General features: G+C 38.7%; 1 protein-coding gene across 5 annotated transcripts in view; it reads left to right on the top strand.

Annotated features, from left to right (window-relative positions):
- PEX16 (peroxisomal biogenesis factor 16) overlaps positions 1–14,073 on the top strand; it is a 122,858-nt gene that overhangs the window by 12,406 nt on the left and 96,379 nt on the right. For 2 of the 5 annotated variants that reach the window (XM_053720290.1, XM_053720291.1), the window contains 5 exons: positions 123–197; positions 1,022–1,177; positions 10,422–10,494; positions 12,278–12,397; positions 12,597–12,661. In XM_053720290.1, the coding sequence (XP_053576265.1) occupies positions 123–197; positions 1,022–1,177; positions 10,422–10,494; positions 12,278–12,397; positions 12,597–12,661 (489 nt within the window). The remainder of the gene's footprint in view (positions 1–122; positions 198–1,021; positions 1,178–10,421; positions 10,495–12,277; positions 12,398–12,596; positions 12,662–14,073) is intronic. The other 3 variants (XM_053720293.1, XM_053720294.1, XM_053720292.1) reach the window with 2 other exon arrangements.

Raw genomic sequence — 14,073 nt, 5'->3', positions numbered from 1 at the left:
CTATTGTAAACCTCAGTATATTGCATATTATTGCCCACCAAGGGGAAAGCCATGAATCTGGCATTTCAGATTCACACCTCTTTTATAACTGACCAATTACCTCCAAATATGTTCCCTTCCAGCAGAGGAGAGCTGCAGCACAGACTCTTGCTTTGTGGGGAAAAGGTCCAGCCGGGCAGTGCGTTCCCTGAGTGACAGTAAGTGTAAAGGGTGTGTGACACCTCTATTCCTTTCATTCCCCTATTAGGTGTAGGGAGTGACCCCTTGTTCTAATGTGATCTGCCGGAGTCTGTGTGTGTTTGTCTATACTGCTACTACATAAAGTAAAAACTAACAGAAAAACTAATGTCAGATAAGAAACAGTTATGGAATTCTATGAGAATCAAAGAAACCACAGGGTGTATGAAGAAGACTATGCACGGATACCAATATAAAAATCCAGAATAAAAACTTACTTAGAAGCTCCCAGTTTAGCGCTGTTGATGAGGTTAGGCTGAGACGACCACTGAAAGGGGCTGAGAAAGCAGGAAGAACAGACACTTCCCCCTCCCCTGCATATGAAAAGACCGATTATGCAAACAGGAGTTGCAAGAATTTGTAGACATCAGTATACATCTGATACTGTGGGGTTTGGTTAGGAGTCTGAAAATCGGCACAATGTTATTAAAAAAAAAATAAGCAAAACTATACATTGTTCCGAAAACTGTTCCAGATGGGCTATATAAATAGATAATCTACAAAACATTTATTCAAATAAAAATCTAGTATACAATGTTCCTTTTAAATACTGTACTTTTTGTGGCTGACAAGGGGTTAAACACTGCCTTGTATGACAGAATGGAGTTTTTCCTGCTCTGTGTGTCTAGCAGGACGGTTTCTAACTGATTTTTCTTTGCATAAATAAACTAGTGGTGAATGAGATGACTTATGTGTGTTTTGCTGCTGTGTGCACATCCTAGGGGCAATATTTGAGTTTGACTTTCTCCAAAATAACTCTGTGTTGTGTCTCTTTCTTTTGAAGCCCCGTCATCTCGCAGTCGCTTCTGGCGTAGCCCCCGGGTCACGGAGGGTAATAATACAAGGACAGAAGCTTTGGACAAAGATGGAAAGCCTACATCTCTTGGGGCAGTGGGTACTGTAGCTGAGGTTATTCACATCCTGCGGCCCCTGACGCACTGTATCCTTTATTGGTAATGTCAAAAGTAAAACTCAGGGATACAGGGAAGCATTTTAGATGACATTCTTAGTGTTTCATTGCGTGTAGTAATGCAGCTTTACAGTATACTTTCATTATTTTGCCCCCTTTTCATGTAATTTTAATCTTAAAATTGTGGGTTTTGCAGATTGGAAATGCAGACTTCACAAGACTGACCTGCATACATTCCAAATAAAAGTTAAATTTTATCTCCCTATAAGAGTACCTCATGGGTCTAGAGATATACAATTTAAAGTGATTGAAAACTTTTGTAGTTTAATCGACAATATATACAGTAATTTATAAAACATTGGGCACTTTCATTCATTAAAATATTTTAAAGATGCGTCTTTTTGTAAAATAATTTCCATTTCATGATGGTAAACATTGCGCCGTTCCTCTGCCCGCATCTCATACTTTATTTTTTTCTTCTATGACGAATCCGGCTTCATCCAATAGTTGCGTGGCCCACAAGCTGGAAGCCAAAGGGGGCACGAAACGATTGGATGAAGCCGGATTTTAGATAGATATATAGATTATACTTTTTTTTTTTTTTTTTTCTACATACTTAAAGGGACACTGAACCCAATTTTTTTTCTTCTGTGATTCAGATAGCGCATGCAATTTAAAGCAACTTTCTAATTTACTCCTATTATCAATTTTTCTTAGTTCTCTTGCTATCTTTATTTGAAAAGGAAGGCATCTAAGCTTTTTTTTTTTTTTTTTTGGTTCAGTACTATGGACAGCAATTTTTTATTGGTGGATGAATTTATCCACCAATCAGCAAGGACAACCCAGGTTGTTCACCAAAAATGGGCCGGCATCTAAACTTACATTCTTGCATTTCAAATAAAGATAGCAAGAGAATGAAGAAAATTTGATAATAGGAGTAAATTAGAAAGTTGCTTAAAATTTCATGCTCTATCTGAATAACGAAAGAAAAAAAATTGGGTTCAGTGTCCCTTTAACCCCTTAGTGACCAGACCACTTTTCAATTTGTTGACCATCTGGGACCAAGGCTATTTTTGCATTTCTGCGATGTTTGTATTTAACTGTAATTTTCCTCTTACTCATTTACTGTACCCACACATATTATATACTGTTTTTCTCGCCATTAAATGGACTTTCTAAAGATACCATTTTTTTCATCATATCTTATAATTTACTATAAAAAAAAATATAAAATATGAGGAAAAAATGAAAAAAAATGCACTTTTTCTAACTTTGAGCCCCAAAATCTCTTACACATCTACAACCACCATAAAATACCAATGCTAAACAGTTTCTAAATTTTGTCCTGAGTTTATAAATACCCAATGTTTACATGTTCTTTGCTTTTTTTGCAAGTTATAGGGCAATAAGTACAAGTAGCACTTTGCTATTTCAAAACCATGTTTTTTCAAAATTGGCGATAGTTACATTGTAACACCAATATCTGTCATGAATCCCTGAATAACCCTTCAAATGTATATATTTTTTAAAAGAAGACAACCTAAGGTATTAAACTTGGGGTATTTTGACTTTTTTCATGCAACCATTTTACCACCAATCTATGCCAAAGTTTGGGGGGGGAAAAAAAAATAATTTGATTTTTTGACAAAATAGCAATTTAAGAATACATTTACTGATAATATTAAGGGTTACTGCCAAATAACACCCTCATATGTCTTCAGCAGCATCTCCTGGGTACAGTGATACCACCCATGTATAGGTGTGTCGGGTTCTCGTGGGGCTAAAAGCTCTTATTTTTAGGGAGCGCATTCCAGTTTTTCAACTTGGAATTTTCACATCGGTCATCATGCACCCATGTCCTATTTGGGACATTTCTGAAGCTGGTCAATGGAATTTACCCCCATCAAACCATATATTTTTGAAAAGTAGACACCCTAGGGTATTTCAAATGCTTGTATTTTAACACTTTCCATGCACTAATTCAACCACCAGTCTTTGTCAAACTTTTGGGTAGTCATTATTTTGTGTTATTTTTCACACACATTGTACTTTAGGCATGGATTCTCAGTTCCTGTTATGTGTTACTGCCAAAAAAAACCTCAATATGTGTTCAACAACATCTCCTGAGTACAGTGATACCACCCATGTATAGGTGTGTCGGGTTCTCTGGGGGCTAAAAGGCCTTAATTTTAGGAAGCGCATTCCAGTTTTTCAACTTGGAATTTTCACATCGGTCATCATGCACCCATGTCCTATTTGGGACATTTCTGAAGCTGGCCAATGGAATTTACCCCCATCAAACCATATATTTTTGAAAAGTAGACACCCTAGGGTATTTTAAATGCTGGTATTTTAACACTTTCCATGCACTAATTCAACCACCAGTCTTTGTCAAACTTTTGGGTAGTCATTATTTTGTGTTATTTTTCACACACATTGTATTTTAGGCATGGATTCTCAGTTCCTGTTATGTGTTACTGCCAAAAAAAACCTCAATATGTGTTCAACAACATCTCCTGAGTACAGTGATACCACCCATGTATAGGTGTGTCGGGTTCTCTGGGGGCTAAAAGGCCTTAATTTTAGGAAGCGCATTCCAGTTTTTCAACTTGGAATTTTCACATCGGTCATCATGCACCCATGTCCTATTTGGGACATTTCTGAAGCTGGTCAATGGAATTTACCCCCATCAAACCATATATTTTTGAAAAGTAGACACCCTAGGGTATTTAAAATGCTTGTATTTTAACACTTTCCATGCACTAATTCAACCACCAGTCTTTGTCAAACTTTTGGGTAGTCATTTTTTTGTGTTATTTTTCACACACATTGTACTTTAGGCATGGATTCTCAGTTCCTGTTATGTGTTTACTGCCAAAAAACACCTCAATATGTGTTCAACAACATCTCCTGAGTACAGTGATACCACCCATGTATATGTGTGTTGGGTTCTCTGGGGGCTAGAAGGCCTTATTTTTAGGAAGCGCATTCCAGTTTTTCAACTTGGAATTTTCACATCGGTCATCATGCACCCATGTCCTATTTGGGACATTTCTGAAGCCGGTCAATGAAATTTACCCCCATAAAACCATATATTTTTGAGAAGTAGACACCCTAGGGTATTTGAAATGCTGGTATTTTCACACTTTCCATGAACTTATTTAACCACCAGTCTTTGTCAAACTTTTGGGTAGTCATTTTTTTGTGTTATTTTTCACACACATTGTACTTTAGGCATGGATTCTCAGTTCCTGTTATGTGTTTACTGCCAAAAAACACCTCAATATGTGTTCAACAACATCTCCTGAGTACAGTGATACCACCCATGTATAGGTGTGTTGGGTTCTCTGGGGGCTAGAAGGCCTTATTTTTAGGAAGCGCATTCCATTTTTTACACTTCCCATTTTCACATCCCATGCACCCATGTTCTATTTAAGACATTTCTGAAGCCGGCCAATGTAATTTACCCCCATAAAACCATATATTTTTGAAAAGTAGACATCCTAGGGTATTTCAAATGCAGGTGTTTTAACACTTTCCATACACTAATTCAACCACTAGTCTATGTCAAACTATTGGCATTCATTTCTTTGTGTTATTTTTCACATACATTGTACTTTAGACATGGATTCACAGCTCCTGTTATGTGTTACTACAAAAGAAGACACCAATATGTGGTCACCAACATCTCCTGAGTTCAGTGATACCACCTATGCATAGGTTTGGTGGCTTGTTTGGGCGGTGCAATGCCAAATGTCTGACATGTGTTTGTGATTTTTTTTCACATTTAACATATTTTCTTTGCCTATCGTCTTTTTTTGGGGGTCTTTTAACATACCCCAATTTATTTGTTTTCCATAAATGTGATTATATTTAAAAAGTTGACCCCCCAAGGTATTATACATGGAGTGGTTTGATGACTTTGATGCAACCGTTTTAGCCCAAAAAATTGGAGAAAGTATATGGTGGTAATTTTTCAATTTTCATTGTTGCAGACACATTGCTTTTTTACTATGATTTAGGAGAGACTGTTGTAAGTTATTGCAAAAGAATACTTTAGGTTGTTTTCTGCAAGGCACCCTGAGTACACCTATGCCCCCCATGCATAGGTTTGCCAGGATTTTGGGAAGGTTATGTTACATGATTTTAGTTATTAAAAATGAGAGTATTTCTTCTGATAGGCCTATCTTTAGTTTGGGGCCTATCACATACCCCACTTTTATTTATTGCATTCAAAGTGTATATTTTTTAAATGTTGACACCCCAAGGTATTGTATATGGTGTGCTTTGATGCCTTTGAAGCAACCGTTTTAGCCCAAAAAATTGGAGAAAGTATATGGTGGTAATTTTTCAATTTTCATTTTTACAGACACATTGCTTTTTGACTATGATTTAGGAGAGATTGTTGTAAGTTATTGCAAAAGAATACTTCAGGTTGTTTTCTGCAAGGCACCCTGAGTACACCTATGCCCCCCATGCATAGGTTTGCCAGGATTTTGGGAAGGTTATGTTACAATTTTATGACTTGTGATTTTAGTTATTAAAAATGAGAGTATTTCTTCTGATAGGCCTATCTTTAGTTTGGGGCCTATCGCATACCCCACTTTTATTTATTGCATTCAAAGTGTATATTTTTTAAATGTTGACACCCCAAGGTATTGTATATGGTGTGCTTTGATGCCTTTGAAGCAACCGTTTTAGCCCAAAAAATTGGAGAAAGTGTATGGTGGTAATTTTTCAATTTTCATTTTTACAGACACATTGCTTTTTGACTATAATTTAGGAGAGACTGTTGAAAGTTATTACAAAAACATACTTCAGGTTGTTTTCTGCAAGGCACCCTGAGAACACCTATGTCCCCCATGCATAGGTTTGACAGGGGTTTTGGTTAAAAAAAAAAACAGGCCCAATTTTAGAAAAAAATAGAGTAGTGAAATGTAAAAATCTGGCACAGTAAAAGTAAAAAAAACAAAAAAACATCTAACTATAAACATAACCAAAAAAAATATATATATATGTAACAGCAAATGTATTTATTTTTTTAAAAATTGACCATTGTATGGTACCGCTTGAAGCAGTCCCCAATGCAGAGTGCAGGCTGTCCAGGGCAATCAGGACAGTAATATATGGTGTCCCTTCTCTTCCCCCTCTTGGTGCAGACTCTGCATTTTTTTTGTGGTTTCTGCTTTGTGGCATTAGGGGGGATTTTAAAAATAAAATGGGTAGCCCCAACTCTGCTCTCTCCCATCACCGCCCGGGGAGCAGGTGCATCATGGTACAAAATCCCCGTAATAATCTGGAGCTGAAACTGTAAAAAAGTCTTTTTAACTCTGGGGTTTGCTTTTTTGAACAACAAAAAAGCGTTGTGGGTTGCAATCTGCATTAGGTAAATTGCAACCTTTTTGTACCAGGCCCTTGTCTTCCGCATAATTAGATAGGGCTGCAGCAGCTGATCAGCCAGATCAACCCCACCCATATGCCGGTTATAAGACTTGATGCACACTGGCTTCCTTATGATCTCAGCTCTGCCACGTACAGAAACCGCCACCGTCCTCTCTGTGTGGATGGTGGTAAGAAGGTATACATCCTTCTTGTCTCTGTACTTCAGTGCCAACAGCTCCTCTTGGCGCAGAGCTGAGGTCTCCCCCCTTCGTAGCCGGGTGCGTACAAGCTGTCCTGGGAAACCTGCGCGGTTCTTTTTAATTGTACCGCAAGCTACTGTATCAAAGCAATACAGTAGCTTGAACAAAAGGACACTTGTATAAAAATTGTCTAAGTACAAGTGATACCCTTTGTTCATTAGGGGTAATATCAGGTCCCAGACAATCTTGCCAGTGGTTCCCATATGTTCTGGGCAACCTGGAGGGTCAAGGTGGCTATCCTTTCCCTCATACACCCGGAAGGCCTGAGTATACCCAGTCTCGCTGTCACAGAGCTTATACACCTTTACCCCATATCTGGAGCGTTTGGAAGGAATATACTGCTTGAATCCCAGCCTTCCCTTATACTTCATTAGGGATTCATCAACGCATATATTCCTTCCAGGTGTATAAGCCTCTGCAAACCTGGCAGAAAAGTGGGTTATCAGGGGGCGGATTTTATACAGCCTGTCAAATTGGGGATGCTCCCTAGGGGGGCACAGGCTGTTGTCGCTGAAGTGCATGAAATGCAGAATCATTTCATACCTCTTCCTCGACATAGTCTGGGAGAAAATGGGGGTAGAGCAGATGGGGCTAGTACTCCAGTAGGAGCGAATGGAGGGTTTCTTTATGATGCCCATCAGCATAGTCAATGCCCAGAATTTTTTGAATTCTGGCACATTGATGGGGGCCCATTGCTGCTTTGCCAAATATGTTCCAGGCTTTGCAGCACGGAACTGATGGGCATATAAATTAGTTTGGGCGACAATGTTCCCCAATATATCATCGCCCAGAAACACTTCCAGAAACTGCTGGGGGCTAAAACCTGCCACATCTATATTTATGCCAGCATTTGCTGTGAAGGGTGGGATATCTGGCCTCTGGAGATGAGGCGTTACCCACTCTTCAGCAGCAATGGCAGCAACACGCCTCCTTCTGGCAGGGGGGCTAGCAGCCACAGATACATCACTATCAGTTGAGACTGCATCTAGTGATGTATCTGAGCACATGGCAGGGTCAAAATTGGGGTCTGAGTCAGAAATAGAGGCATCTGACTCTGACGCAAGGATGGCATACGCCTCCTCAGCACTATATCTTTTCTGTGACATTTTTGTATCACAGAAAACAATTACTAAAAAAAATTAAATTAACTAAATTAATTAACTAAATTAACTAGCAAAAAAGTACAGCTATGCTACTGCCAGTGATTTATAGCGATCACTGGCAAGCTAGAGGTTAATGGCTCTGAAAATTAAATTAAATTAACTAAATTAATTAACTAAATTAACTAGCAAAAAAGTACAGCTATGCTACTGCCAGTGATTTATAGCGATCCCTGGCAAGCTAGGGGTTAATGGCTCTGAAAATTAAATTAAATTAACTAAATGTTTCTGAAAAGAGCCTTTGGGTTTTTAAAAAATTACAACAACAAAATTAACCCCTAAAAAAATGCAGACAGCAAAATGCAGCAAAAAAAAAGTGCACCTTTGCTACTGCCAGTGATATATAGCGATCACTGGCAAGCTAGGGGTTAATGGCTCTGAAAATTAAATTAAATTAACTAAATGTTTCTGAAAAGAGCCTTTGGGTTTTTAAAAAATTACAACAACAAAATTAACCCCTAAAAAAATGCACAGACAGCAAAATGCAGCAAAAAAAAAAGTGCACCTTTGCTACTGCCAGTGATATATAGCGATCACTGGCAAGCTAGGGGTTAATGGCTCTGAAAATTAAATTAAATTAACTAAATGTTTCTGAAAAGAGCCTTTGGGTTTTTAAAAAATTACAACAACAAAATTAACCCCTAAAAAAACGCACAGACAGCAAAATGCAGCAAAAAAAAAAGTGCACCTATGCTACTGCCAGTGATATATAGTGATCACTGGCAAGCTAGGGGTTAATGGCTCTGAAAAGAGCCTTTGGTTCTATATCTTTTAACAAATAAAAGAAATAAATCTTTCTCTCTGCTAAATACAGGTCTCTCTCTCTCTCCAACAAAATGGCAAGTGAGGAGAGGGAGGGAGATCCACACTGATCATAGTCAATATTTACAAATATTGACATGATCAGACAAATGGGGTATTTTATTATTATTTTTTTTTTTAGGGTGGGAGGCTCAGATTGGGTGACCCTAGCTTGCCCCTATGATGATGCAGGCTAGGGACACCCCCAGAGGCCCCATGATGCACTGGGCATCGCCATCTTGGATGCCTAGTGAAGGGGGAGGGGGGGGGGCTATTTAGGGCTTTTTTTTTTTTTTATTCGTTTTTTTTTTTTTTTTTACTTTTTATTTTAATTTACAACTAACTAAGTGCCTCGACCCACCGAGGCACTTAGCAAACAAGCAGAGCATCGGAAGCGTGTCCGATCGCTTCCGATGCTCTGAAACACTGCCGGGCTCCACGTGGAGCGAAACCGGAAGTGATCACTCGTGGGGGAGTGATCAATCCGGTCCCGGCACTCGGGAACAGTATTGCAGGATGCCTAGACCTCAAGGCAAGCCTGCAATACTGTTAGAGCAGCTGGAAGCGATTTCGATCGCTTCCAGTGCTCTGTTAAACCGACGACGTATGCCATACGTCCTCGGTCGTTAAGTGCTTTTTTTTTTGAGGACGTATGGCATACGTCGTCGGTCGTTAAGGGGTTAACTACATATAGGTAGTGGTAGGGATTTTCAACAGGTAACAGTTGGCCTTGGTTACAGTGAATCTGCTCCCTGTAACTGTTTGTTCTGTCTAGAGGATTATGGATATGTGCACAATTTAAAGGGATATGAAACACATTTTCTTTTGTAATTTAAGACGGGGCATATAATTTTACAAAAAGTTATATTTTTATTTAAATGATCAAAGTTGCTTTGTTTCCCATGATATTCTGTGTTGAAGAGATACCTAGGTAGGCATCTGGACCACTACATGGCAGGAAATAGTGCTGCCCTCTAGTGCTCTTGCAAAACTGATGTCACATAGTGCTCCAGAAATGGACCGGCTCTTAAGCGTACGTCTCTGCTTTTCAACAAAAGATTCCAAAAGAACAAAGAAAATTACAAAGTTGTTTAAAATTGCATGCTCCATCTAAATACATGACAGAAACATTTTGGGTTTCATATCCTTTTAAAGGGGCATGAAACACACAATTTTTCTTTCATGGTTCAAATAGAACGTGCCATTTTAAACAACTTTCTTATTTACTTCTATTAGGAATTTTTCTGAATTCTCTTGGTATCTTTTTTGTTGAAAGGCAGAGACGTGAGCTCAGGTGAGTGCTTGCGCCTAGAGCACTATTTGGCAGCAGTTTTGCTAGAATGTTATCAGTTTACAAGAGCACTAGATGCCATAAAGTGCTCTAGACAGCTATCTGGGTATCCCTTCAACAAAGAATACCATGGGAACAAACCAAATTTGATCATAGAAGCACATTTTTAAAATTGTATTTTTTTTTTGTGTGTGTTTCATATCCCTTTAACGTCTCTCTGTGCTGAGTGGCAGACACTGTGGCTTTAACTTCTGTTGATTGTCTGTGCTATTGGCTTTTGATCGCTCACATGCTGTCTCTTTTGTCTCGGTCCCTCTCACTTTCTTTCATTGAATGTTTGTTACTCTGTTCTTGCGTGACCCTTAACCCCGTGTTTTCAGTGGTGAGTTTGGCAGTCTGGGGCCAGAGGTCATGGAAGCCCTGGATGTTGGCAGCAGCACTAGATGTGACCAGGTAAATGTTTTGTTTTCTGTGATTTCTGTAAAATGTAACTTGAATACTTTCAAGTGTTTCACAATCACACAAAGAGATTAATTAAATGGACATCAAACCAAACGTTTTTAGTTCATGATCTAGGTGAACGTTTCTTAAAATGTGTGTAGGCTTTATCTGAATCAAGAACATTGTGGGTTTGGTGTCCCTTTAAGTTGCATTAATGGGCAACAGGGAGCAAGTTGTCTTTGTAAGGTAAACAAACTGTATATTGTGTGGTACACTGCAGTATATGTGACATGTGGTCTATGACTAAAAGCTGTGTCACTAAGAAAAGTTTCATGAATCGGATAAAACACACAATTTAAAATAAATTTCCAATATACTGTTATGAAAACTCGTATAATCTTTTTATATGCACACTTTCTGAGGCTCCAGCTTCTACTAAGCTTGTGCACAGAACAGTATATACGTACAGTATATGCATGTTGTGATTTGCTGATGGCTGTCACATGATACAGTGGAAGGAAAAAATTAGATTCTTTAAAATTTGATAGAAAATATTCGACTGTTAATGCAATAGCACACACTTTGAATTTGAAATGTGTCTTTTTATTCGGTATTGGTTACTTATTAATTTGTACTGTATATAGTGGTCCTTTTTTAAAGGGACAATCAAGTCAAAATTAAACTTCCATGACTCGGAGCATACACTTTTAAACCACTTTCCAATTGAAAAGCATACCTAGGTAGTCTCAGGAGCAGCAATGCACTACTTGGTGGCTGCACATAAATGTATCTTGTCATTGGCTCACCTGATGCGTTCAAATTTGCAGTTTACATTCATTACTAATTTTTCCTGCTATTGCTGAAATGTGCCTTGACAAACTGGGTGTATACCTCACCCTCAGGGGGTCTTGAGACCTGGAGTGCAGTTAGGGCAATGCTATAGTGAGTGTCACATGGTACCTTGGCACAGCTTTTGATTGGCCACAGGACAGGAACATGAATTCCACAGGGATTTTCCAGGAGAGCTCTAGTATGGCCAAACCCTCCATGTGTTTAGCAGGGTTTTTTTTTTTTTTTTTTGTTTGTTTGGTTTTTTTGAATGAAGAATTTGGAGAGTAGCGGGATTAAGTAATTGTGCGACCGTTGTTAGCCCATGCGATTTCCACGTTTGGCAGTTTCGCATTGTGTAGCCTGGTATGAATTTTAGGTTACCTTGTATGGGCAAATATGTAGTTACCTGACTGTCAACACCTTAAAATTTACACAATTTATTCCATGCCCTTAACGGGTCCCGAAACAAAATGTTCTGGGAGATATATTGAGGAAAGGCTTGACATATTGGCATGCAGGAGGTAAGCTAAGTGAAGTGGAGTTGTAATTTCTTTTTCTATGGTGGGGCAGAAATAATCCGAGTTAGTCAGCCATCCCATAACTAATTTGGCCAACGTTGCCCAGTTATACCATTGAATATTGCCCAGTTATACCACTGAATAATTTGAGGCCCCCTACCTGTAACGGTATAGCTAATTTAATCTCGTTTATCCTGTGTTTCTTTTAGTTCCACATAAAGGAAGCAAACGCAGTAGAGGGTGTTTGTCTGTCTTTTGTTATGTAGTGATAAGGGAAGTATTTGTAAAGGATACAGAATTTTTGCTAGGGCTATCACGTGTTTAGCAGTTTTAATTCTTTATTACTAAAATATACAAAGTCTTCGGAGTTTGAATTAATTCCAAGGGTTGTTGATATTTTTTTTTTTTTATGAATCCAGTTACAGACTGTTGTATTTTTCCCACAGTTTGACATTACTCAATGAAATTCGAAATCTTAGTCACAGAGAGCGAGGAGAGCTTAGGCGTCGAACCCTTTTACTCTTGTACTATTTGTTACGTTCTCCCTTCTACAACAATTATACAGAGTAAGTACCAAACTGTGAGCACGACCAATGCTGGTTTAGCACATGATCATTTACAATATATTTTTTTTAAAGCATTGTATTAGATGCAGACATTTTTAATTTGTAGTACAATAATTTTGTAGGGCAATGACAAACATAATTGCTACTGTTCCTCTTGAGTTTGCATGCTACATATACTCACACTAACTTGTGTCTGCAGGACACGGCTTGTCCTCCTCCTTCGTCTTCTTGGTGACTATGTCCCTGGAGTTGGGCTGGTGGCACGTAAGTAACATTGTTGTGGATGGTTTTGAAATTGATTTCCATTCTTATCCAAGTGAAGCACGAAATCATTAAAATGTTAGTGGCCGTAACTACCTGATTCTTGGTACAGATAACTTTCTGTAGTTGAACATTTTTCAATACATAATATAGGCTGTATGCTGTTGCACAGAGGTATTAGTGAGGGTGGGCAGTATGCTGCTTATACTTACATATAGAATAGGTATCTCATAGTGAAGGGAAACCTGACCATAATAAAATAGGGAGTGCAGGGAAGAAGAAATGACAGTAGGGAAGGGGAATGTATGGTTGCGTGTGTATATGGGAGCTGGGTGAAGCTTTCATGTAGTTGGTTTAACTGATAGGATTACAGTCAAACTATTGCTGCCAAATGTCTAAGGTCAGCTGGCAAGACCCTGTGCCTAGTTGCATTGCCTTCACTGCTCATTGACAAGTCACTTCATCAGTGCCTTAGCAAATCTTTACTAAGAGAAATTACAGTGCAGTGGGGAAAACTGGTCAGCCCCACCCCTATTATACTGACAGAGAATCGCTAATCTAGTAATATGATGGGAACTGCAACTGGACTCTGCTCCCCTTTCATAGAAAAGCTGCCACTGGGAAACCTGGAGTTTTTTGCTTAGCACTGTCTACGTGTCATGCTTTGGAAGAATATGATCAACTAATACTTGCTGTATTGTATAGTAAGTGCCAAAAAGATATTGATCCCCAGCTGGAGCTGAAATGATTGCCTATGTTCTTGTTTGACCCAAATCTTTGTAGTGGCTGTGGGCCTAGCAGATCTTCTTTTGGGCAAATTAAACTCATGACCTTTGGTAGATTTAAAAATGTGCTGATCTGTTCATGGGTTCTTCAGTAACTGGTGAATTTGTTTCACTTGTTTGGCGTTAGAGAATCATTGTTATGAGCCCAACTTAAAGTGAAGATGTTCAGTTTGTCTCTGCTGAGTTTGTCTTTTTGTGGAGTTTTATTCAGAGAGAGCCATAGAATATAGTTCTAGATAGTTTTGCTTAATTATCTTATAGCTGATATAGCAGCAATAAGGCTCCATGTCATCTATGGTATCTGAAACTCCAAACGTGCTGGCCCATGTGACCTCCAGCATGCTTTCAGCCAATCAGTCAGACTTTCTATGTACATCCTGGGCCAAACTTCACCCACCACATCTCAGTGTTTACTGTCCTTTTTTAAAGATGTGTACGACTAGTCTGTGTAAGAAGATGGCATTAGACGTGTATGGAGGCTGCATACCTCATCTATTACATACTACATCTCTGTGCATTAGTTTATTTGACTTTCATTTTGCAAATGAATACTGAAAATGGCAACAGCATGTGGCTGTTTTCAGTGCCGGATTTCTTAGTGTTTAGAGAACAACAGATGTTTGTCTGTAG

This window comes from Bombina bombina, chromosome 7 (genome assembly GCF_027579735.1).
Source record: "Bombina bombina isolate aBomBom1 chromosome 7, aBomBom1.pri, whole genome shotgun sequence".
In the NCBI taxonomy this organism is placed as follows: domain Eukaryota; kingdom Metazoa; phylum Chordata; class Amphibia; order Anura; family Bombinatoridae; genus Bombina; species Bombina bombina.
Note: the sequence above shows the minus strand (reverse complement) of the source record. Positions and strands in the feature narration are given on the sequence as shown.